This window comes from Anthonomus grandis, chromosome 17, assembly GCF_022605725.1.
Source record: "Anthonomus grandis grandis chromosome 17, icAntGran1.3, whole genome shotgun sequence".
Classification (NCBI taxonomy): domain Eukaryota; kingdom Metazoa; phylum Arthropoda; class Insecta; order Coleoptera; family Curculionidae; genus Anthonomus; species Anthonomus grandis.
This window is the reverse complement of record NC_065562.1, coordinates 1,996,806-2,016,179: the sequence shown is the minus strand read 5'-3', so window position 1 is coordinate 2,016,179 and position 19,374 is coordinate 1,996,806. Positions and strand designations below refer to the sequence as shown.

The 19,374-nt window shown below is 34.2% G+C and overlaps 1 protein-coding gene and 1 long non-coding RNA gene across 6 annotated transcripts in view; one reads left to right on the top strand and one right to left on the bottom strand.

Annotated features, from left to right (window-relative positions):
• Nucleotides 1-19,374, top strand: part of LOC126746095 (retinal guanylyl cyclase 2-like) — a 407,445-nt gene that overhangs the window by 369,769 nt on the left and 18,302 nt on the right. For all 4 annotated transcript variants that reach the window (XM_050454204.1, XM_050454203.1, XM_050454205.1 and 1 more), the window contains one exon: nt 1,928-2,135. In XM_050454204.1, coding sequence (XP_050310161.1) covers nt 1,928-2,135 — 208 coding nt within the window. The remainder of the gene's footprint in view (nt 1-1,927; nt 2,136-19,374) is intronic.
• Nucleotides 286-12,239, bottom strand: LOC126746107 (uncharacterized). Of its 2 annotated transcripts, XR_007663790.1 has the most exons (4): nt 12,144-12,234; nt 3,210-3,409; nt 582-929; nt 286-511 (listed from the first exon to the last, which is right to left on the bottom strand). It is a non-coding gene; the product is annotated as an uncharacterized LOC126746107 (long non-coding RNA). The 2 variants fall into 2 exon arrangements; XR_007663791.1 differs by lacking the exon at nt 3,210-3,409 and having other exon boundaries at nt 12,144-12,239.

Below are 19,374 nucleotides of genomic sequence, written 5' to 3'. Positions count from 1 at the left end.
GGATTTTAGAGCTTCTTCGTGCTGGCAAGATATATCGCTTCTAATGAAGACGACATGTCCGTAGTTGATCCTAAATCGGCTGAGGTAAAAGAAATAAACTAACTAAACTATCGTTCCATTTCTTTTTCTCCCACTCTAAGCAAGATTATTCAAAAATTATTAAAAAATGGAGCATTTGCATAGAAGATTTTAAATTTAATGACGAACATTTATAATATTGAGTGTTGCCTCCACGTGCCCGATTAAACCCCTGCATTCTTGGAACAAGTAAAATCAAGTGACGGATGTCTCTTGAGGAATAATGTATTTAATGTAATATTATAATTAATTTAATGTTATAACAGCAGGACTGCGTAGTCTTTGAACACGAATTTGTAGTCTTCGCCCAAACATGTCCAAAACGTGTTCAGTTGGATTTGCATCTGGACTTAACGCTGGCCACTCCAATGCCTACATCTTTTAAGTATTCTTGAGTAATTCTCGCGAGTTAGAGCAAGGCATTTTCATGCAACTGAGTAGAATTATTTACAATAACATTAACTTAACGACCAACAAAATCTTGCAGAATTTCATTAACATACCTGACAGCAGTTAAGGGGCCTCTTAAAATGACGTAAAATTGTGTGCATGCCTCTAGAGAAATTCCAGCCCACACTATAGGTAAACCCATTGGGTAGTTTACTCTAGAACTAAGGGTACTTTTTGTCAAATGTTATTGTAGTCTTCGTCATATCCTTTTTACGATCATCCGCAGACCGTAAATCTCGACTCATCAGTAAACAAAAGGTGCTTCCATTCATTTTCACCCCAGTGTTCATAATTCCTGGCAAACTGAAGTCGCATAACACGATAGCGGTTTAGCGATCATCATGAGCGTTAGTCCTTCGAAGAGGGTCAGTCCCATGCCGTCCAGTGTAACCTCCAGTTTCCTAAAAACATGTACACATAAATACGGTGCATAGTGCTCTTTGATACGGGATGAAATAAAATGATGGAATTCTGTAAGATTTTGTCGGTCAACATAACGCTCACTTTTTCCGTCTTGAATTAACGCACTCAAAGCAATCGCTATTTCAGGCCTAACAGCAGGCATTTTGAGCTCCAATAAACATAGCACAACTTGCTGAACACGCAGCCACACTTTGACAAATATCTGTTAAATTTATTAAAAACAATAAAAATCTATAACCAACCATGCTGTTTTGAATTATGGAATTATTATTTTAATACACTTTTTATTAAACCCTTTTTTTGTTCAAATAAACGGATGATTATTGGTAGAAATAACTTAAAACATATTGTTTTATTTCTATGTAAGATATTAGGAAAATACAACATTGCAAAGAGTTACAAAAAATAAAGAGATATTATATATAAAATGTTAAGTGCTCCCTTTTTCATGGCGGTGAGTTATATTCTATCACAGTTTCGCAAAAATGTAATCTGCGATTGAAATCGTTTTGTTCAGCTCATGTAGAAATCTTATCATGCTTGGGTGCGATCTCTGCCCTTATTATCTAAAGCATCCTAGCTTGCCCTAAATTAATGGGCAAATCCTTAAGTCAAAGAAAGAACGACAATTCTTTATGGATTCCCCACCTGCTCTTGCTTATAAAGTTTCGTACATCTCATTAATTTGGGCCGAACTCTCGGGCTCTCATCGGTAAAGAGAAAGTAAAAGAAACGCCATCCTTCTCATTTTCACTTATGATTTAAAATTTTTATTGCCAGTTAATACAAATATTTCTGTACCCCAGACGTAGTTTGCTGATATTGTATAAGCCATAGTTAACATCACACTACAATAAATAAATGTTCATTATATTTCACTAATTTTCGATATTTTATTAAACATGCACAAACTGGTATCATTATAAACTTTATAATTAAAAAAATCAAAATAGTCGATACATTCTCTCTGTTTTAGGTATATTACCTGTACGATGGATGGCACCGGAATGTTTTACCCAAAATACCTACAGTACGGCTTCAGACATTTGGAGTTTTGGGGTAGTACTGTTTGAGATCGTTACCTGTGGTGGTACACCTTGGTACGAGAAATCCAACATGGAAGTCGTAAAGCTGGTGGAAGAAGGCGTTTCTCTTGAAATTCCTAAAGGCATCAAGCCAATTTTGTAAGTATTCTTATAAATAAAATTACTCGGTTGCTAACAGACGTCTGCTTGCTCATGATGTTTTGTATTTCGTAAGTTTTCTTCAGCAGTCACCAGTATGTACTCGTAGAATATTTTAATTTTCTAAATGAACTGTAAAGTTAATATTACCCTTTGATTGCGATATTCCTTTTTTATTTTTACATGAATCGAAGAGTAACAAAGTTTCGTATTTCTTTAAAATTAGTAATTCTTATTTCGTAGGATATTTTTAAGATTCATTTCAATATATTTTAAAATATTGGCAAATTAATATGATTAGCCCTGAACTTTGTAGTAAATATATCGGTCGTGAAGCATCCTTTTTTTTACTATTAAAAAAATTGAGAGGGAATATCACGGAGACAGGAACAAAACAGCGAGCAGCTGCGCTATGAGGTAATAAACGCCATGCGTATTGTCTGACAATCCAATCTGCAGCTACAGGACATAAGTAAGAGAGATGCAGTGGTAAATAAACCATGACGGCTTTAACTCATAAAATGCCCAGCTGCGTATGTAATTTTATATAATCATTATCATAGAACATTAAACGTAAACCTACAAAATACTGAACGAAACCGAAAACTCTTATATTAAAATAGAATACTAGGTGAGTGTGTTTGAGAGTGTTAATAAAATTATCTCAAAACCTTCATTTTACGGTGATAAAATTTTGATTCAAATGGATTTTGACCCAAATTGTAGACACTCCGGCGCGGATTACAGACAAGAACAGTACTTTAATTGATAACATCATGACTAATGATAAGAGTTTGCCATTCAAAGTGCATTTGACACCTAAAATAACCGACCATAGCATAATTTCTATCCAACTTAAACAAAAACAGGATGAAAACTCTTATATACTAATATTTCATAGAAATATGAAGGATTATATTACTGATCATTTATAAAATTAGTTCTTAAATACTAAATGGGATAAAAACTGTGGGAATGTTAATGTTTTAAAGTCGTTTTTTTTAAGTCGCCAGTTTTTCAAGACGGTACTACTTAAAATCACAAAAATATTAAGAAATTTCAAATTAAATATACCTTAATAACCCTGTATCTCGTAAACAAGACAGAATCTCAATCGCCATATTTTGGTGTGTAATATCTCCAGTTCAGAGATTGTTCATTCTTAATGAATCACCCTGTATATTAATCAGCATCTTCGCTGGAATGAACATGTTATCGAAACGGCGAAAAAACTTCGAAAACTCTATTAGAAATGTTATCACCTTCGAAGCATCCTAAAGGGAAAAACAATAAAATCAGTTTATAATTCCTGGTGGAGTTTATTTTAAGATACAGTTTACGAATTTGGGGTGGTCTTCGTGAAACTGCATTGTAGATTTTAAAGGTGTGCCAAAACAAAGTCTTAAAGATAATTCTAAACAAAAATAGTTAGTATGCTACAACTAATCTTTTCTGAATTAAAAGTTTTTATTTTTACAAAAAAATTAAACATTTTCACTCAGCTTGATGTCGAATCTCTTGTTTTGCATTTTTCAAATTTTTTGGTTTATTAGACATATTAATTATTATTAGAACCGTAAAATGGGGAAACATTATCCTGTGCATGTTAATTAGGTCTTGAGTTAATGCTACACTGAAACGTAGAGGGTTCAATTGATTTTAGGTAAATAAAAGCTTAAGAAAAAACACTGGTGGTTTTTCAAACAGATAATAAACAGAAAAAATGCAAAATTTACAACAAAAAATGTATTTTAATAAAATTTATTGCAAATAATCAACACATTTGTTATAATAAGGGACAAAATATCAAAAACACTTTATCCTAATGCTTTGCAAAAATATCCTACATCTATACTAAAAATTACACTTATTTGTCAACAAAATTGTCAATTTCTGAAACTTTGTACCGATTTCTCTTAGATACCATTTTTGGCTCGATAATTTTCATAATGACGTCTTCCTAACTGTACAAAAATTCGTCCTTTTTTTCTGGCCAGCTCCAAAATTTAATTCCTTTTTCCATACAATCTACTCTAGGTACTTCTTCTGAAATCTGGATAATTTTTCCAGGATATTGGTTGGCATTAACACGACTTGGTCTCTCAATATCAGGATTTTGAACAACCTCATTATTCACGTCTTCAATCAAATCAGAAAATGATTCGCTTAGATTATCAGATTCTAACTCATTTTCATTTAAAGAGCTCTGAGAAGAGTTTGAAGACAAATTTCGTCTTGGCTTAACGGATTTTTGTTTTGAAGATTTAGGCTTGGTATCTGGGCTTATTAGGTCACTCGAAGGTATGCTTTTCCCAGCAGGAACCTGCAATTTTTTTCTTCTCTGCTTGGTCCTCTTTTCAGTTCCTAAATATTCTGCACGTTTTGCCTCTATCTGTTCCAAAAAAGCTGAACCCATCATGTCTTTATTCACTTCAGTCAAGTTTTTTGGTAGGCGATCAAGTAACAAGTAACATTTGCTTATTTAAAGGATAAATCCCACATTTTTTAAAACCAGAAATTAGATTCTGGCTTTTATCTATTTCTAGATTTTGAATTAGTTCTTTAAGTAAGGGTGGAAACAAATCCTTGGGAATACTTGAAAATCTGGAACCAGATTTTGACTCTTCCCACTTGGTTAAAATATTTCGCCAAGCTCTTTTTAGTGGGGCAAAAAATGCCACATCCAATGGTTGGGTTTAGGTGAGTTGTGTTTGGCGGCAAACATACGAATCTTATATTATTCTGCTCACATAGTTGAATAACCTTTTCGCTAATATGCGACGAGAGGTTGTCACCTAACAAAAGAACAGGTCCATATTCGTTTCTCACTTCCGGAAGAAAATGATATTCAAACCAATCTTCAAATGTAAGTCCGTCAAACCACCCACTCTTGGAGCGGTTGTAGCGACTTCTTGGGGAGCCATTTTCTATCCAAGTAGTCCAGAGATGCTCGGCCTTGTATACAACATAAGGAGCAAGGCATTTTCCTTCTGCATTGCCACAAAACATAACAGAAGTGGCATGTTTGCTAAAATTGCATATTTTTTCAACATACTTAGCCTCTCTTTTACAAATGACTTTTTTGTTTCCTGGGTCGTCACTAAGATTAGTCTCGTTGTAATTCCATATTCGAGAGGGTCGAATGTTTTCTAAAGCAACTGCCAAGTTTTCCATATAGTCATTCAATGCCGCTTCAGAAACTTCTGCTCGAACTCTTTATATTGGAACTAATTCGTCTATATTTTGCGCCTAGTTTATAACGATATTTTTCAGTGATCTCTATCACGATTTCTTTGATAGTGATCATCGATCTCGTAGTGACGAGATCGGTCCACATCTGACACTCGTACTCTAACTGTATTACCTTGTTTAGCTGATGGATAGTTGGAAAATTTTAACATCTTCTGAGCTTGTTGTTTTATATTAGTCAAATCCATTTTTCTTTTCTTCCTTAAATCGTTTATTCTAACATCTATATTGGGATCCAGATTTTCGTTATTTTCTAAATTAACTGCAATAGTCCTTTCTGCCGCATTTTTTGAAAATTCTGGAACTTGACTAGGTTCACGAGATGAATCTTCATCAGTGCTCCAATTTTTTCAACGTTCAGGGTGTAGATGAGGTGGAGCTTGATTCGGGCAATAAAATTAGAGAATCCACATTTATATTATTATTTTGTATTATGTAGATAGCCCAGCCTCTTGATTTCTGAGAAATACCTCTATGTCTTCCTCCGAATTAACATCAGTCAAAACTTCTTGGGGTAGAGAGCTTTTTAAAAACCCAACATTCAACTTTGTGCCATCATATGGCCCACAAACTATACCAGTGTGATAAGCTCTATTCTTTATTTGTTGAATAAAACGTAAGCCCTCAGACTATTTGTTGGTATTGTTGTCTTCTAACCACGAACCAAGCATATTCTCTATGTCTTAATTGGCCCTATCTATAAATTCTTGACTCTGGATTTGCCATATACCATTTTCAACTCGGGCCACATGCTTCAAAGGTTATATGGTTAGCGAAGTCTGTGCCATTATCACTATGAAGTACATGCGATACTTCATAGTGATAATGGCTACTAAGTTTTTCATTGGAATATTATGTTTTTTCGGACAGGTCATGCATAAGTTTAAATAGTAATCAGCTCCTTTGTAATGTTTTTAAATTTAGAATGTATTTCATTCTCCATTCGGCTCCTACCACCATGCTCGATGGTAATATGAAGATCGCGCAATGCATCTAATATTTCTTCTGTATGGACATTATTTATTTAATTAACAGTATGGACAGTATTTAATTACGTTATCTTCTTTCATAGGAACAATCAATTTTTCTACTTCTCTTATCGTCACAACGTTGAATCTTCATAAGCGCTGTTAATCCACCGGCGTTTTCTTCTTCTGTTTATTTTTAGTTCCATTCTTTACCTCATAATAATAATAATAATAATAATAATAATAATAATAATAATAATAATAATAATAATAATAATAATAATAATAATAATAATATCCTTTATTTGCCAACAAAATCGTATACAGGACGACAAAGCAACGTCATACAAAGGAGGATCTAGCTCCCATAGGGTACATTAATTTTTCTTATCTAGAATTCATAGAGGCAATATACTTATATAAACAAAATAACAAAATTTAAAATAAATATTCTAAATATCTAACACAAGTTAAAATTATTATCCAAAAGTAAAATTATAAAAACATTTAATCTGCAACCAGTGGTAAACAGCTTTTTTAAATTGGACTGTAGATTCAATGCTTCTAATATCAGCAGGTAGCATTCTATAAGCCCTGATGGCCATATAATGAGAACCTCTTTCATAGTAAGCTGAATTATGCAATGGAATGTGGAGATCGCTTCTATGTCGTGTAATCATAGTCACATCTTCAGCGTACATTGCCCTATTCTCAACAAACAAATGATTGTGTCTCTTCACAAATAACACCAAGGAAGAAAAGTATAAGGAGGGAAGGGTGAGTATTTTTAGTTTGCAGAAGTAAGGTCTACAGGAAGTTCTGTAGGTCATGCCCAATAAACAACGAATGATACGCTTTTGCATTCTAAATATATCTAGAGCTCCTCTTGCAGATCCCCAGAAACAGATACCATATTGTAAACTCGACTGTACCTGTCCGAAATAAAATAGGCGAAGAGATACCTCAGACACTACATCCCTTAATCTTCTAATCAATCCGCACAAGCTAGCTAATCTGGAATAAAGGTTTTTAATATGTTTCTCCCAATTTTAATTGGGGTCAATGTGTATTCCTAAGAATTTAATACTATTGGCTACAGGGATTGACTGCCCACCAGACCATACAAGTAGAGATTCTGAGACAATATTGGCCTTCGAAAAATTAATCAACCCCGTTTTACCAGAGTTCAAAGACCACTTACTGTCCAGACACCAGGTCCTCATGCGCTCCACTGCGGATGAGCAGCCCCGTGAAAGATCTGCCACTGTTTTTCTGGCAACTATAACTGATGTGTCGTCGGCGAATTGACAAATCATATCAGAAGGGAACAGCTCAGGCAAGCCATTGACATATAATAGGAAGAGCACAGGTCCCAAGATTGAGCCCTGAGGCACACCTCTTCCTATAATTTGGGGGCGGGAAAACGTTGGTGAGCCGGAATGTGTCACACAAACTATTTGTTCTCTTTGCTCTAGATATGAACTGAGTAATTTAGATGCTGCACCCCTATTGCCATACCGTTCCAGGATGTCCAGCAGTAAAGAATGGTCAACCGTGTCAAACGCCTTAGACAAATCGAAATACAGTCCAGCTACACTGGCCTTTCTCTCAAGATTCTCCATAATATATTGTATTGCACTATAAATGGCCATTTCCGTCGATCTTTTGGGAACGAATCCGTATTGGTGTTTATTTATTATTTGAAGGTGAGTTAAATAATTCATAACTATTTGAAAGATAACCCTTTCAAATACCTTCGATATGGATGGTAATACGGATACTGGCCGATAGTTGGCAATATTCGTTTTTTCTCCCTTCTTAAAAACAGGCACTACTTTTGCCCGCTTAAGAGCAGAAGGAAAAATTTGGGTAGAAAGACTCTCATTGATCACATTGGAAATGGGTCCGGCTAAGTGAATCCCAACAAACTTTAAGACGAATACCGGAATTTCATCCAAGCCAGAGGAAAATTTATTTGGAAGGTTCATCAATATCTTAAAGATATCCTGAGAATTAACAGGATTGAGAAATATGGTTGGATAATCATTATGCAAGTCATGTATATTGGAGTTACAGCTTTGTTGATGGTCAAGAATAAAATGTTTAGCAAATAATTCGGTGATTAAATCTGGGTTTTCAATGGACTGACCATCTTCCCTTAAAACAATATTGTTGTTAGTTTTATTTTTACCTGACTCAGATTTTATGATTGACCATGCTGATTTTATCTTGTTTTTTGAATTTTGGATTTTGTTATCATTTATAGACTTTTTATAAGAGGAGATGTAACGTCGATATTGTTTCCTTTCATGTTTGTATGTAACGTAGTGTTCCCTAGAATTAGTATATTTGTACCAAACATAGAGATCTTTTATGTAGTTTGAATATCTTTTTATCTCTGGTGTAATCCAGGTTGGCTTCTTATTTTTCAACCTAGTCGTACATATTGGAAAAGCCAAATCAAAATAATAGAAGAGAATACGAAAGAAAGTATATAATTTCCTTCAACTCCTTCAGCAGAATAGACCTCCTCCCATGCCTCCGACATCAGCATATTGTAAAATCGATTCATGTTGTGTGTTGAGAATTTTCGTCGCTTCACAACCATACCACATTGGGGAACCTCCATCTGTCTCTTAAAAACAAAAATTTGAGGATAATGATCAGACAGATTAGAAACAAGGACTTCAGAAGATATGACAACACTTGAGTTCATATTTGCAAAGATGTTATCCAACTGAGAGGCACAGTGAGCAGTGATTCTAGTGTTGGAGTTAATGTAAGGTATTAGACCAAACGTCTGCATTAGTCCAAGCAAGGCCATCACGCCATGGTCATCAGGATTACTAAAGTTAAAGTTAAAGTCTCCTGAAATAATAAAAGAAATTTTGTTATTATACATCTCATCAAGAAGGTTAGCAAGATTGTGGAGAAAAAATTGGCTGTTACCACTAGGTGATCTGTAGACACAAACAACTATTATGGAATTATTGCTATTAATAACAGTTTTAGAAATGCAAAATTCAAAGACTTTTTCTGTGCCAGTCTGTAGACTGTTTACTTCCTCTACTTTAACATGATCACTGAGATCATCTTTATAAAATATAGCAGTGCCACCTCCTTTTGAACAAGAGCGACCATAGTAACTTGAGAGGTTATACCCATGTATCTTTACAAGTGTTATGTCCTGGTTTTTTTGCCAATGTTCAGTAATTGTGAGAATGTCAGGAGATAGTGTAGCCAGCAGAACCTCGAGCTCCAGAACTTTATTGTAAGCTTTGCACATTGTAGTTAAGCAGCTTTAGTGCAGAATTACTGAAAGTATTTGTATTTGGTGACAAGTATTCAGCGTCAGAATGGTGAGACCCACACTGAGAATAGTTTTCATGCTTCTTGCGATGCAAATCCCGCATAGCAACTGTTAGGTTAGAATACAGACTCATGTGGCTTGTTGACTTCTCTGATAATCTCTCTCATGTAAGCTGGTTTCGTGAAGATTTGTGTATTTTAACTTTTTGCTGAAATTAATTCAGTCAATCTATCGTTAAACCGATTTTTAATAATATTAAGAATAATGAAGGACTTTATTCAACAAAAAAAGTGTTACAGACACTTATAATATGCCACTCTAGGCGAGATTCAGTTCGACCAGAGAGACACTGCTTCAAGCAACTACCCTCCAGGCGTCTGTTCAGCTAACCTAGGTAAACTTAAAACTAAAGCTAATTTCTAGAGTTACCCTATCTAAATAATTTCTAATTGAATTGGATAACATACGAATTTTGCTAAATAGCTATTTAGAGGAAAATGGCTGTGTTGCTCGAAGGATAATACAAATTAATCAATCTAGATATATTCAAAGCAATTTATTTTTAAAAGCTTAGCAGAACGCTGTAGCCCCACTGTTCGGCGTATGTCATCACCAGTGCTAACTGAAAATGAGTTGCGTGTTATATGCGTAAAAAACATTTAAGTTAAAGGTGAACGTATGAAATGTACTCACTTATTAGTTAAGCCAAGAGGTTTACCTTAGTGGGAACACATTTGATAGTATTAAAATTATACATAACATTTAGACACACTTAAGATTATACAGAACACTAAACAGAACGAACAGTATTTAAAAAGGGGAGCACGTCAGTCTCTTTTGTGTTTTGTTTACATTTTATTGTGGTTTCTTAGATGGCGGGAGATACTATGTCAAATTAGGTTAATTGAACGGAGTGGACTGTATATTTTGTTTCTTTTCCTAGGATATTCAGATCTTCCAGGGATTGGCACAAAAGTATAAAACACTATACTTTGAACATATAAATTATCATATAATGTTTAAAGTTTCGCTCGATTGTAAATGATTAAAAATACACTTCTACGAAATGCACCAGAAAACGCATTTTCAGAGTAGTACGCGTACCCCTTGAGATAATTAGGTCGACTGACTTATTCGATAAATTGAGTGCGGGCGATGTGCGGATGATGTGGCTACAGAGCAGGTCTCCGTATAATAAAGTCATTTGTCATAAGATCGGTCCTTTATGGGCGCTTCAGACGCGTTTAATTGTTACGGGAATCACAACAGTTAATCTACAGTAAACTTTAAAATCAATATTATGCGAATCTATCAGAGTGGTAGTAGCGGAAGATCGGTCTAGATGTCACTATCGTAAATGATGTGCGGTAGTGCGAGTTGGTTGGGCACAAATTAGACTACAACAGTGAATTTTTTTTTCCTTATTCGAATAAATTTTCTCACCACTGGAATTTATTTGCTAACTGGACATGTATAACAAAAAAAAAAACAAAACACATTGCAAATATGAAAAAATCATGCTTTAATTGTACCTAAATATAGTGTTTTACAAACAACTTTTAGTCTAAATAAGATTTTTTTGGACATCTAATGCTTTGTTAATTAGTAAGGCAATGCTATACGAAAAAAGATTTTTTGAAATAAGCGGTGTAGTGGCGAGGAATGGAAATAATATTTTTGTGCCTTATTAATATTGTGGATATCTGTCCTAAAAGTTATTCTGTTGTGCAAATAAGGTGGTGACTTTTGTTGTATGTATTATTTTATGGAACAGTGTGATGAAGTGAACAAACCTTCGAGCTCTCATATTTATCCATTTTGTCTCAGTTATTTTATGAGTTATTGGTTTAAATCTTCGTATTCCGTGGATATGACAAAGACAAGAGTTCTGCATTTTGTGTATACGTGTGCTGTCAAAAGCGGTAATGCATGGTCCGTATACGGTAACACAAAAATTAAAATATGAGAGCACAAGTGAATCATATAGGATAATTTTTAATTGTTTGGGCAAAAAATATCTATTTTGAAAAATCACTTTTAGGTTAATAAAACCCTTTTGTAGACACTTATTAATGTGTGAAACGAATTTCAAATCTTAATCTATAATCAACCCAAGATTCTTTACTTCGGCCTTAAATTCAACACGGTCATTATTAATGGATATTAAGTGAGAATAATAGGTTTGAAGTTTTGTTCTATTCTCTTTACTTCCAAATATTATACCTACTATTTTATTATTATTTAGTTTTAAACAATGTTTTAAAAAAGTAGTCCATTTTTCTTAAAGAGACCTCTTGATAATAAAAATTCAGAGATTAGAGGGACACAAAGTCAATGGTCTCAAAAGATGTTCATTTTTTTAAAAATGATTACACGTGTTTCGCCCTAAGGCATCGTTAGTTCTAAAAGAAAACAGAAAGCAACCCTAGTATAAAAACAAAAATGCATAGACACAAATTACAATATAGAGATTTGACTTACCGGTAAAGTTATTGGATTAACACCACAAACATTCAAGTTAAAACAAAAATAAATACATACAAAATAAAAATAATGCTGACGTTCACATTAATTCAGGTGTCAAAACTAAATAAAATAAAAGTAACCAAAACAAGCAGAGTGAGGTTAAGTTGAAAGGGAGAACGGAAATAAAGCAAAAAATAAAATAAAAAATAAAAAGTGAAATATGACTTGGTCGAGAAATGAACCAGCGACCATCGGGTTCGTAGGCAAGCGCTTAACTTACGTGCTATCCAGGTCGCGAGTGCCCCAAGGGAAAGAAGCTTGACTCATTAGAGAAGATGGAGATCACAAGGGCAAAAAGGAGTCCTGTACTGTCTTGTGTGAATGATGTTTTTACCTTCGAACCGCATTTAATTTTTAACAATATTTATCACGACCTGGATAGCACGTAAGTTAAGCTCCGCACGGAGCGGAACTATTTACATCTGTGCCTAAACCTCTCCGTTACATTTATTTTACCCGGTACGATTCCTTTTAGCTCTGTATCATATTGCTGTTAAGTTTGTTTATAAAAAGCGAGCGTAATTTCTCCGAAATTAAACTGACATCCGACTCCGTATCGATCAACCCTTTTAAAATATTTCCGTCGACAATTATATCTGTAGGCATAGCGGCCTTTCCTATACTGCATAGATTAACTTTACGTCTCTCTTCGATAGAATTCTTTATAAAACATTTATCAGCATAATGCCTGTTTTCGCACGGAAAGAACATACCACCCGATTATCAGTAGACGTTCTCGGTTTATTATTTATTTCGAGGCTTTTAACAGTCTGTTTATTACCTTGTCGTAAAGAACGGCATTGTTTACGAAAGTGACCATATTTCCCACATTTATGACACCTAATATTACGCTTCGGCTCCGGTAGGAGGTTAGGTTTAGCCTAGGCGTTTAAAAGGCGATTCTTCTTTATCAGGCGTACGTTCTCTTTTCGAAAACATAGTTAAATATGCGAGCAACTCTGGTATCGTTTTACAGTCGTGCGACATTGCTGCATCTTTTACATGAGATTCTTTAATTCCATAAATAACTAATTCTACCAAATCAGCTTCTTTCCATGTAACTCGCAAATTTGGTAATAACAATGTCTTTTTATATACATATGCATCATAATTAACAACAACAGGCCGTTTAACCCAGGCAGCGGTTACCCATCGAATCCCGCTGAAATAGTGAAGCGAAGAGTCCGGATTAATCGTACGTTCAATCCGAATATCAAATTACTCTGAATCAATCCGGATATCTAAATCGTCCGGATACACGCCGCCCGTCGTCCATTAGGTCGACGATGAAATAATTGTATGAGCTTGCACGAGGCTCACGAAGTTCCACGTTCCACCGGCTAGAGAGTCCGAATTAAATCGTCCGGACAAATAACCCGGCAATCGGCAACAAAGCATTTTCGTATTAATATTTTGCATCGTTTAAAATATACTTGATTTATTACATACATAATTACCTATTTTAGTTTTAACATCATGTAGAAATCCGTAAAAACGAAATGTCTAATGTGTTGCATAATGCATACCTTATATTCGAAAAACAGCTATAAAAAATGTTTATCGGACGGTCGAGCATATATACATGACATAATTTGCCGAACGGGCGAGACATCGAGCGGATGAATTAATCCGGATGAAAAAACCGAATTTTCAATTCATCCGAATCAATACTGTCCGGATATTGAATTAATCCAAATTTTTACAACACTACGCTGAAAGGCGGCGGCGAAGGTAGCCTCCCCATTGGTATGCCCACGTTGCCAATTTGCCTTACTCGTCGCTTACAGTATAGTTTTCGAGTTATTTCAAAATGAAAATTTTTTGATAATTTTTTTGGGGGTGTCAAAAATTTTTTGCATAGTCTATATATACAATATCAATGTACGCGTCTTTTTGAGAGCTATAAATTTGCTATTTAAAAAAAAAACGGAATTTTTGTTAGCATTTTTGGTTTTTGCACTCTCTCAACCCATATAACTTACTGTCAAAATTTTATCCTCTATCTAATTTTTGCATCCATCCTTCTATAACCCGACTGATTCTGGGACAGAATCTTCGTCGCATCAAGAAAATCTTGGAGCTGTTTATCTAAATTTTTTTCAAATATTTTCCAAAGGGTGAGGTGTATGCTAATTGGTCTGATAATTTAAAGAGACTGGATTGGAATAATTTTTGCTTGTTTCCACATACTTGGGAATACTGAATTTTTAATGCAGTGGTTCATAATATGCACTAAAAATGGCACACACAAGTTGATGGTACGAATATTTATCCCATCGATTCTCGTGGCTTTACTTTTTACGCTTTTTATAGCGTTTAGAATGTCCGTTTCATTAATACAAGCAAAGCTAAAATTTAAGTGTTCTTTGAATCTGTTATTTTGATAAAAGTCGATTTGTTCTTGATCGGGTTGTACGTCGGGAATTAAATCTATAAAATGGTTATTTATTTGGTTAACATCACTCAAAGAATCTGGAAGATTTAAAGCGCATTTTTTCGTAGTACCAACATTTAAGAGTTTTAAATTAGCCCTTAAAGGTCCTTAAAGTTATTTTCTAAATTAAGGGAAAAATATGCTTTTTTTTTCTTGTCTTATTGCCACTGTGACCATATATCTAAGACATTTATAATTATTCCAGTTTGCTTCATCAGGATATTTTCTGTGAAAACTCAATGCTTTATCTCTGTCTTTTTTATTGCTCTTAAGGTGTCGGTAAACCATGGTGAGTAGTTTTTAGAAATCCTGTATGTAGTGTAAGAAGCATATTATCTATCTAACAATATATTAATATTATCACACAATTTCTCTGACATTCTCCGACATGTCAGTCGGACATGTTACTTCCTCCGAGTCGAGAGCTTTTACCATTTCATCTTCTTCTTCTTCTAGATAATTTATATTTGCCATGCTCGCCAGATCCTTAAATCTTCGTTCGCCAATGAAGACATTTTGTTCTGTTTCTAAATCCTCAAAATTCTCCTCACTATTAATATCTTCATCATTTTCTTCTTGGTAGCAGTTATGACATAAGAATAAATCGTTATCATCTACATCGGAGACATGCTCCTTATGTTTCTTTGGGATACATATGTTATGAAACTTTTTATGTCCAATGTTTACTTTTGGCTATGCGTTTCTTACAGACCGAGTAGACGGCATCTTGTTTATTTTCGGTTGATTTACAAACTTTTTTATTTTTTAGGTTAGTTTTTATTTTTTAGTTGCAGCTTTTTCTTCCCTTAAACGTTTTTTTTTCAATCTTTTTATTTTTTTCCTCCAACTTAAGAGCCTTTTTAGCCTCAAAATTTTCCTGGTAGGCTCGTGAAGTTATAGCAAAAGATACACGTTTAACTTGGCGCTTATTTTTGCGCTCAGGCTTATCAGGAATTTTAAGGAAGTCACTAATACATTTACCTATTGGTGAAAAGCTAGATGTCTTGTTCTTCGAATCGGTACCTATTTGTTCGTTTGAAGGCGCAATTATCCCAATGTCAGGAGAAATGGTTTATGTGGAATCATTATCTTTCGTAATAAGTACATTAGCAATTACATGAACTTTCTTACTGTTTGAAGCTTGACTTGAAATCGAATTTCTCCATTGAAAGTTTGATTTTCCTGTCTAGATTCATCATTTTTTTCAGTATAATTTTTAAAGTTATTTGGTTCATTCGTTGGATTGTGTTGATTAGAAGATTCCTCCAATTCTCTGGCATTAGGTTTCCTGAAGAAACTCCACATCCTATGGAGGGCTAAAAACTCAGGAGTAAATCCTTCTTTGATGAGAATGGCGTCATATGATTCGAATTTAGTAATAAGGTCAGCCCCCACAAAATTACTAAAAGTCTCTTCATCCATCATTACAGGAGCAGATATCATTTCCTAAATATCAAATAAAATAATATGAGAAAAAAATGGAAGTAAAGTAAGAATAACTTATAAGCTTACCTCAACAGTTTCATGGAACTTCCCAAGCATTTAGAATAGTCAATAGCATCCGGATTAAATGGATAGAGTCCGCATGCTTTAAAACCATTGATAAGCGTCTCTGTTTTGACTGCTTCTGTCACCACCTTTTCTAATAAGGGAGCAAAAGAGATTTTATTTAAAACTTGTCCTGGATTTTGCTCATAATAATTTCTAACAGCTTTTTTCCAGCCCATCTTTATTGGTCTAAATACCGCAACATCACAAGGCTGCAATAGTCGAGTTGCATTAGGATAAAGGGCAAATACTTCTATTTGTAGGTCATTTCAGAGAATACTTAGATCATATGTTAAGTGGGACTTATGCCCATCCAAGAATAATACAACTGGAAAATCAATATTGTTTTCAACTAAGATGGATGGAATATGTTTTTAATATAATCATAAAAAGTATCTGATGTCATCCATCCATTATCGGATCGCACGATTCCCCAATTTGGATTCACTGTAACGGCTATTTTTTCCGGTATTCTTTTGTAGGGATATATTATCATTGGTGGAGCTGTCATTCCTGAAGCCGAAAAGAAGAACATAACAGTAATATTTTATTTCTGTGATCCTTTATCTATTGAGTACACGTTTTTAACACCTTTTCCAGCGAAAACTTTTCCAGTGCTAGGACAAATCTGAAAACCTGTTTCGTCCCCATTAAAGATTCGGGAAGGATTATTCATATTAATATTTTTTATCGTCAGGTAATCTTGAATTTCTCTAAACCATTTCCTTATATCTTTTTCAGAGACACAACCACTTGCGTTGCTTCACTGGTTCTTTGCACGATTGTCGGATTTCTCCGATGAAAACTTAAATAAATTTAAAAAAAAGTCCTAAATAAACATAAAAAATGTTTTTTAAATACATTTACCTTAAACCAACAGTCGCCGGGTCTGTTATTGTTAAACGGATTTGGTCGTGGATTTTCGATTAGAAACTGTTGAACACTGTTGAGAATATCTTCTTTTTTTCTTGGAAATCCTCTATTTGCTAACTCTTCTATTCACCTGTAAGAATAATCACGTATGGATTTACTATATTCATACGGTTAGATAGTAGATATTTAACCTACTTTACAAGCTGTTGTTCCTCTTTTAAGGTCAATATAGGTGATGGGCCGCAAGTTTACTTATGACCAGGGTTTTTGAGTTTAAATTCCAAGGTGGACTTTGGAACGCCATATTTTTTATCCGCCGCCCTTAATCCCAGTTTATTATTCTTAATCTTGTTAATTGCGGTATCCATAGAACTGGTATCATATTGACCCTTTTTAGGCATTCTAGCAATACCTAAATACAAAAGTTGTAGCTATTGGACAGACCAGTACCATTTATTGGACAATGTCCAATAACTGCTCGACAAAAAAATATTTCAGGCAAACCTATATTAAATTAACCGGAATTAAAGATTTGAATTTTCAGCGAAATAACCAAAAATAACCGCCAAATTCAGTTATTGGACAAACGTCCAATAATTGAAAAAAGACGGTTACTCATTTCAGTTATTGGACACCCCTTATATTCTAACCTAACTAATAATACCTTCTGTCATGAGCCTTTAAATTCTTACCTTAATTAGGTCCTCAGGTATTACGAATATCCTAGACAAAATAACCACACTTTTGCACAATTAAAATAAAAAACTTACCTACACTGTATTTCTAAAGAAAACGATAAGTTAAGGCTCCGCTTTGTTGATGTACCAAAGACTAATAAGATTTGGCGCCAAAACATGCCGATACTACAGAGGAAAAAAATAGACAGATCGGAGATATTTAAATGGCGCCATCTATATTATTATCGATGAAATATTAGAATTAGAAATCTTGTTTTTATTTGTTTAAATAAATATGTCCAATAACTGCAACATGTCCAGTAACTGGGTGGTTTGCCCTACTTACAAAATAAGTAGGGTTCATAAATAATAACATTCATAACAACAACGTTCATAAGTAACCACTAAAAATCCACTAAAAAAACTTTTCTAAATTTCTATATACCCAAAAATAAAAATACTACTAATTATTAAATTACAATAGTACGCGCCCGCACCAAATGCCAAATGCAATTCATCAAAATTTTTCATTTCAGGTTCATCAAAAGAAAACAAAACAAAACTGAAGATCTATTGTAGCCGACCAGATCAAGCGTGTCCGTAAACAATAACCTTAAATAGCATAATAAAATAGCTGGTCGACTTCGATAGACAAAAGCTCGAATGTCTTTCCCGCGAGTAATTTTCGCAGACGTAATAGGCTGAATTCTGATGCGGCCGGACCTCTGTCGGCTGCTTGATGCGTTTTTGGTTCGACTAGATGCTCCGAATTTCGGAAGACAAATATCAATGTGTCTTCCTGGGGCTCGTATGCATTATTTGAGTGTCAGCCCTGCATTTTTACTTTCATCAGTGCGGCAGGCCTTCAGATTAATCATGTTTAGATAGTATATCATAATAGTAAGGAGAGCGACTACGTCCTGTTTTAATTTTTTTTTTTATTTTAATTCAGCAATTACTTGAAATAATTACGTGATAAATTAATGACAAATAACTGGATAATTTTGGGTAGACAGTGTCTATCTTGTCCACTCGTACGCTTCGCCACTGCTAATAAAATGAATGTTGAGAGAAATAAGTTACCTATCAACAATCAAAAAAGCAGTGTATAAGCTATTTAGCTATGGGCTATTTTGTGCGTGTGATCCGTATTTTTTAGTTATAAATGCATTCAATAACGAAAATAGTAAATAATAAGCTTACAACTGGTTATTTCTTTTATATATCACTGCTACTTTTAATCTGTTTTTTTGTATCATGTTCAAAAATTTCACCATTCCATGCCCAACAATGTTTGACACCGTATTTTTCACTCACTGATTTGTATAGATTTTGTTTTTCCTTCGTTAACACTTCCGTGAAAACCACACCAGTTCCTTTTAACATTGTCTTTTTAACAAAGACTCTGTCCCATTTCTATTTGTTTACAAACACTATTGCGGTGGGTCGAGGTTTTTAACGACCTTGGGTTTTCGCACCTAACAGATAGCAGTAATTTATGTCGTTTTCAGAAACGGACGAAGATCATTTATTTACTATAATGTCCACCACCTGTTTTCTTAAATTTTCTTATACTCTAGATACCAAATTACACTTTTACACTATTTTATCTATTAACTGTTACTAAAATCGTTGTTATTAATTAAAAATTGGC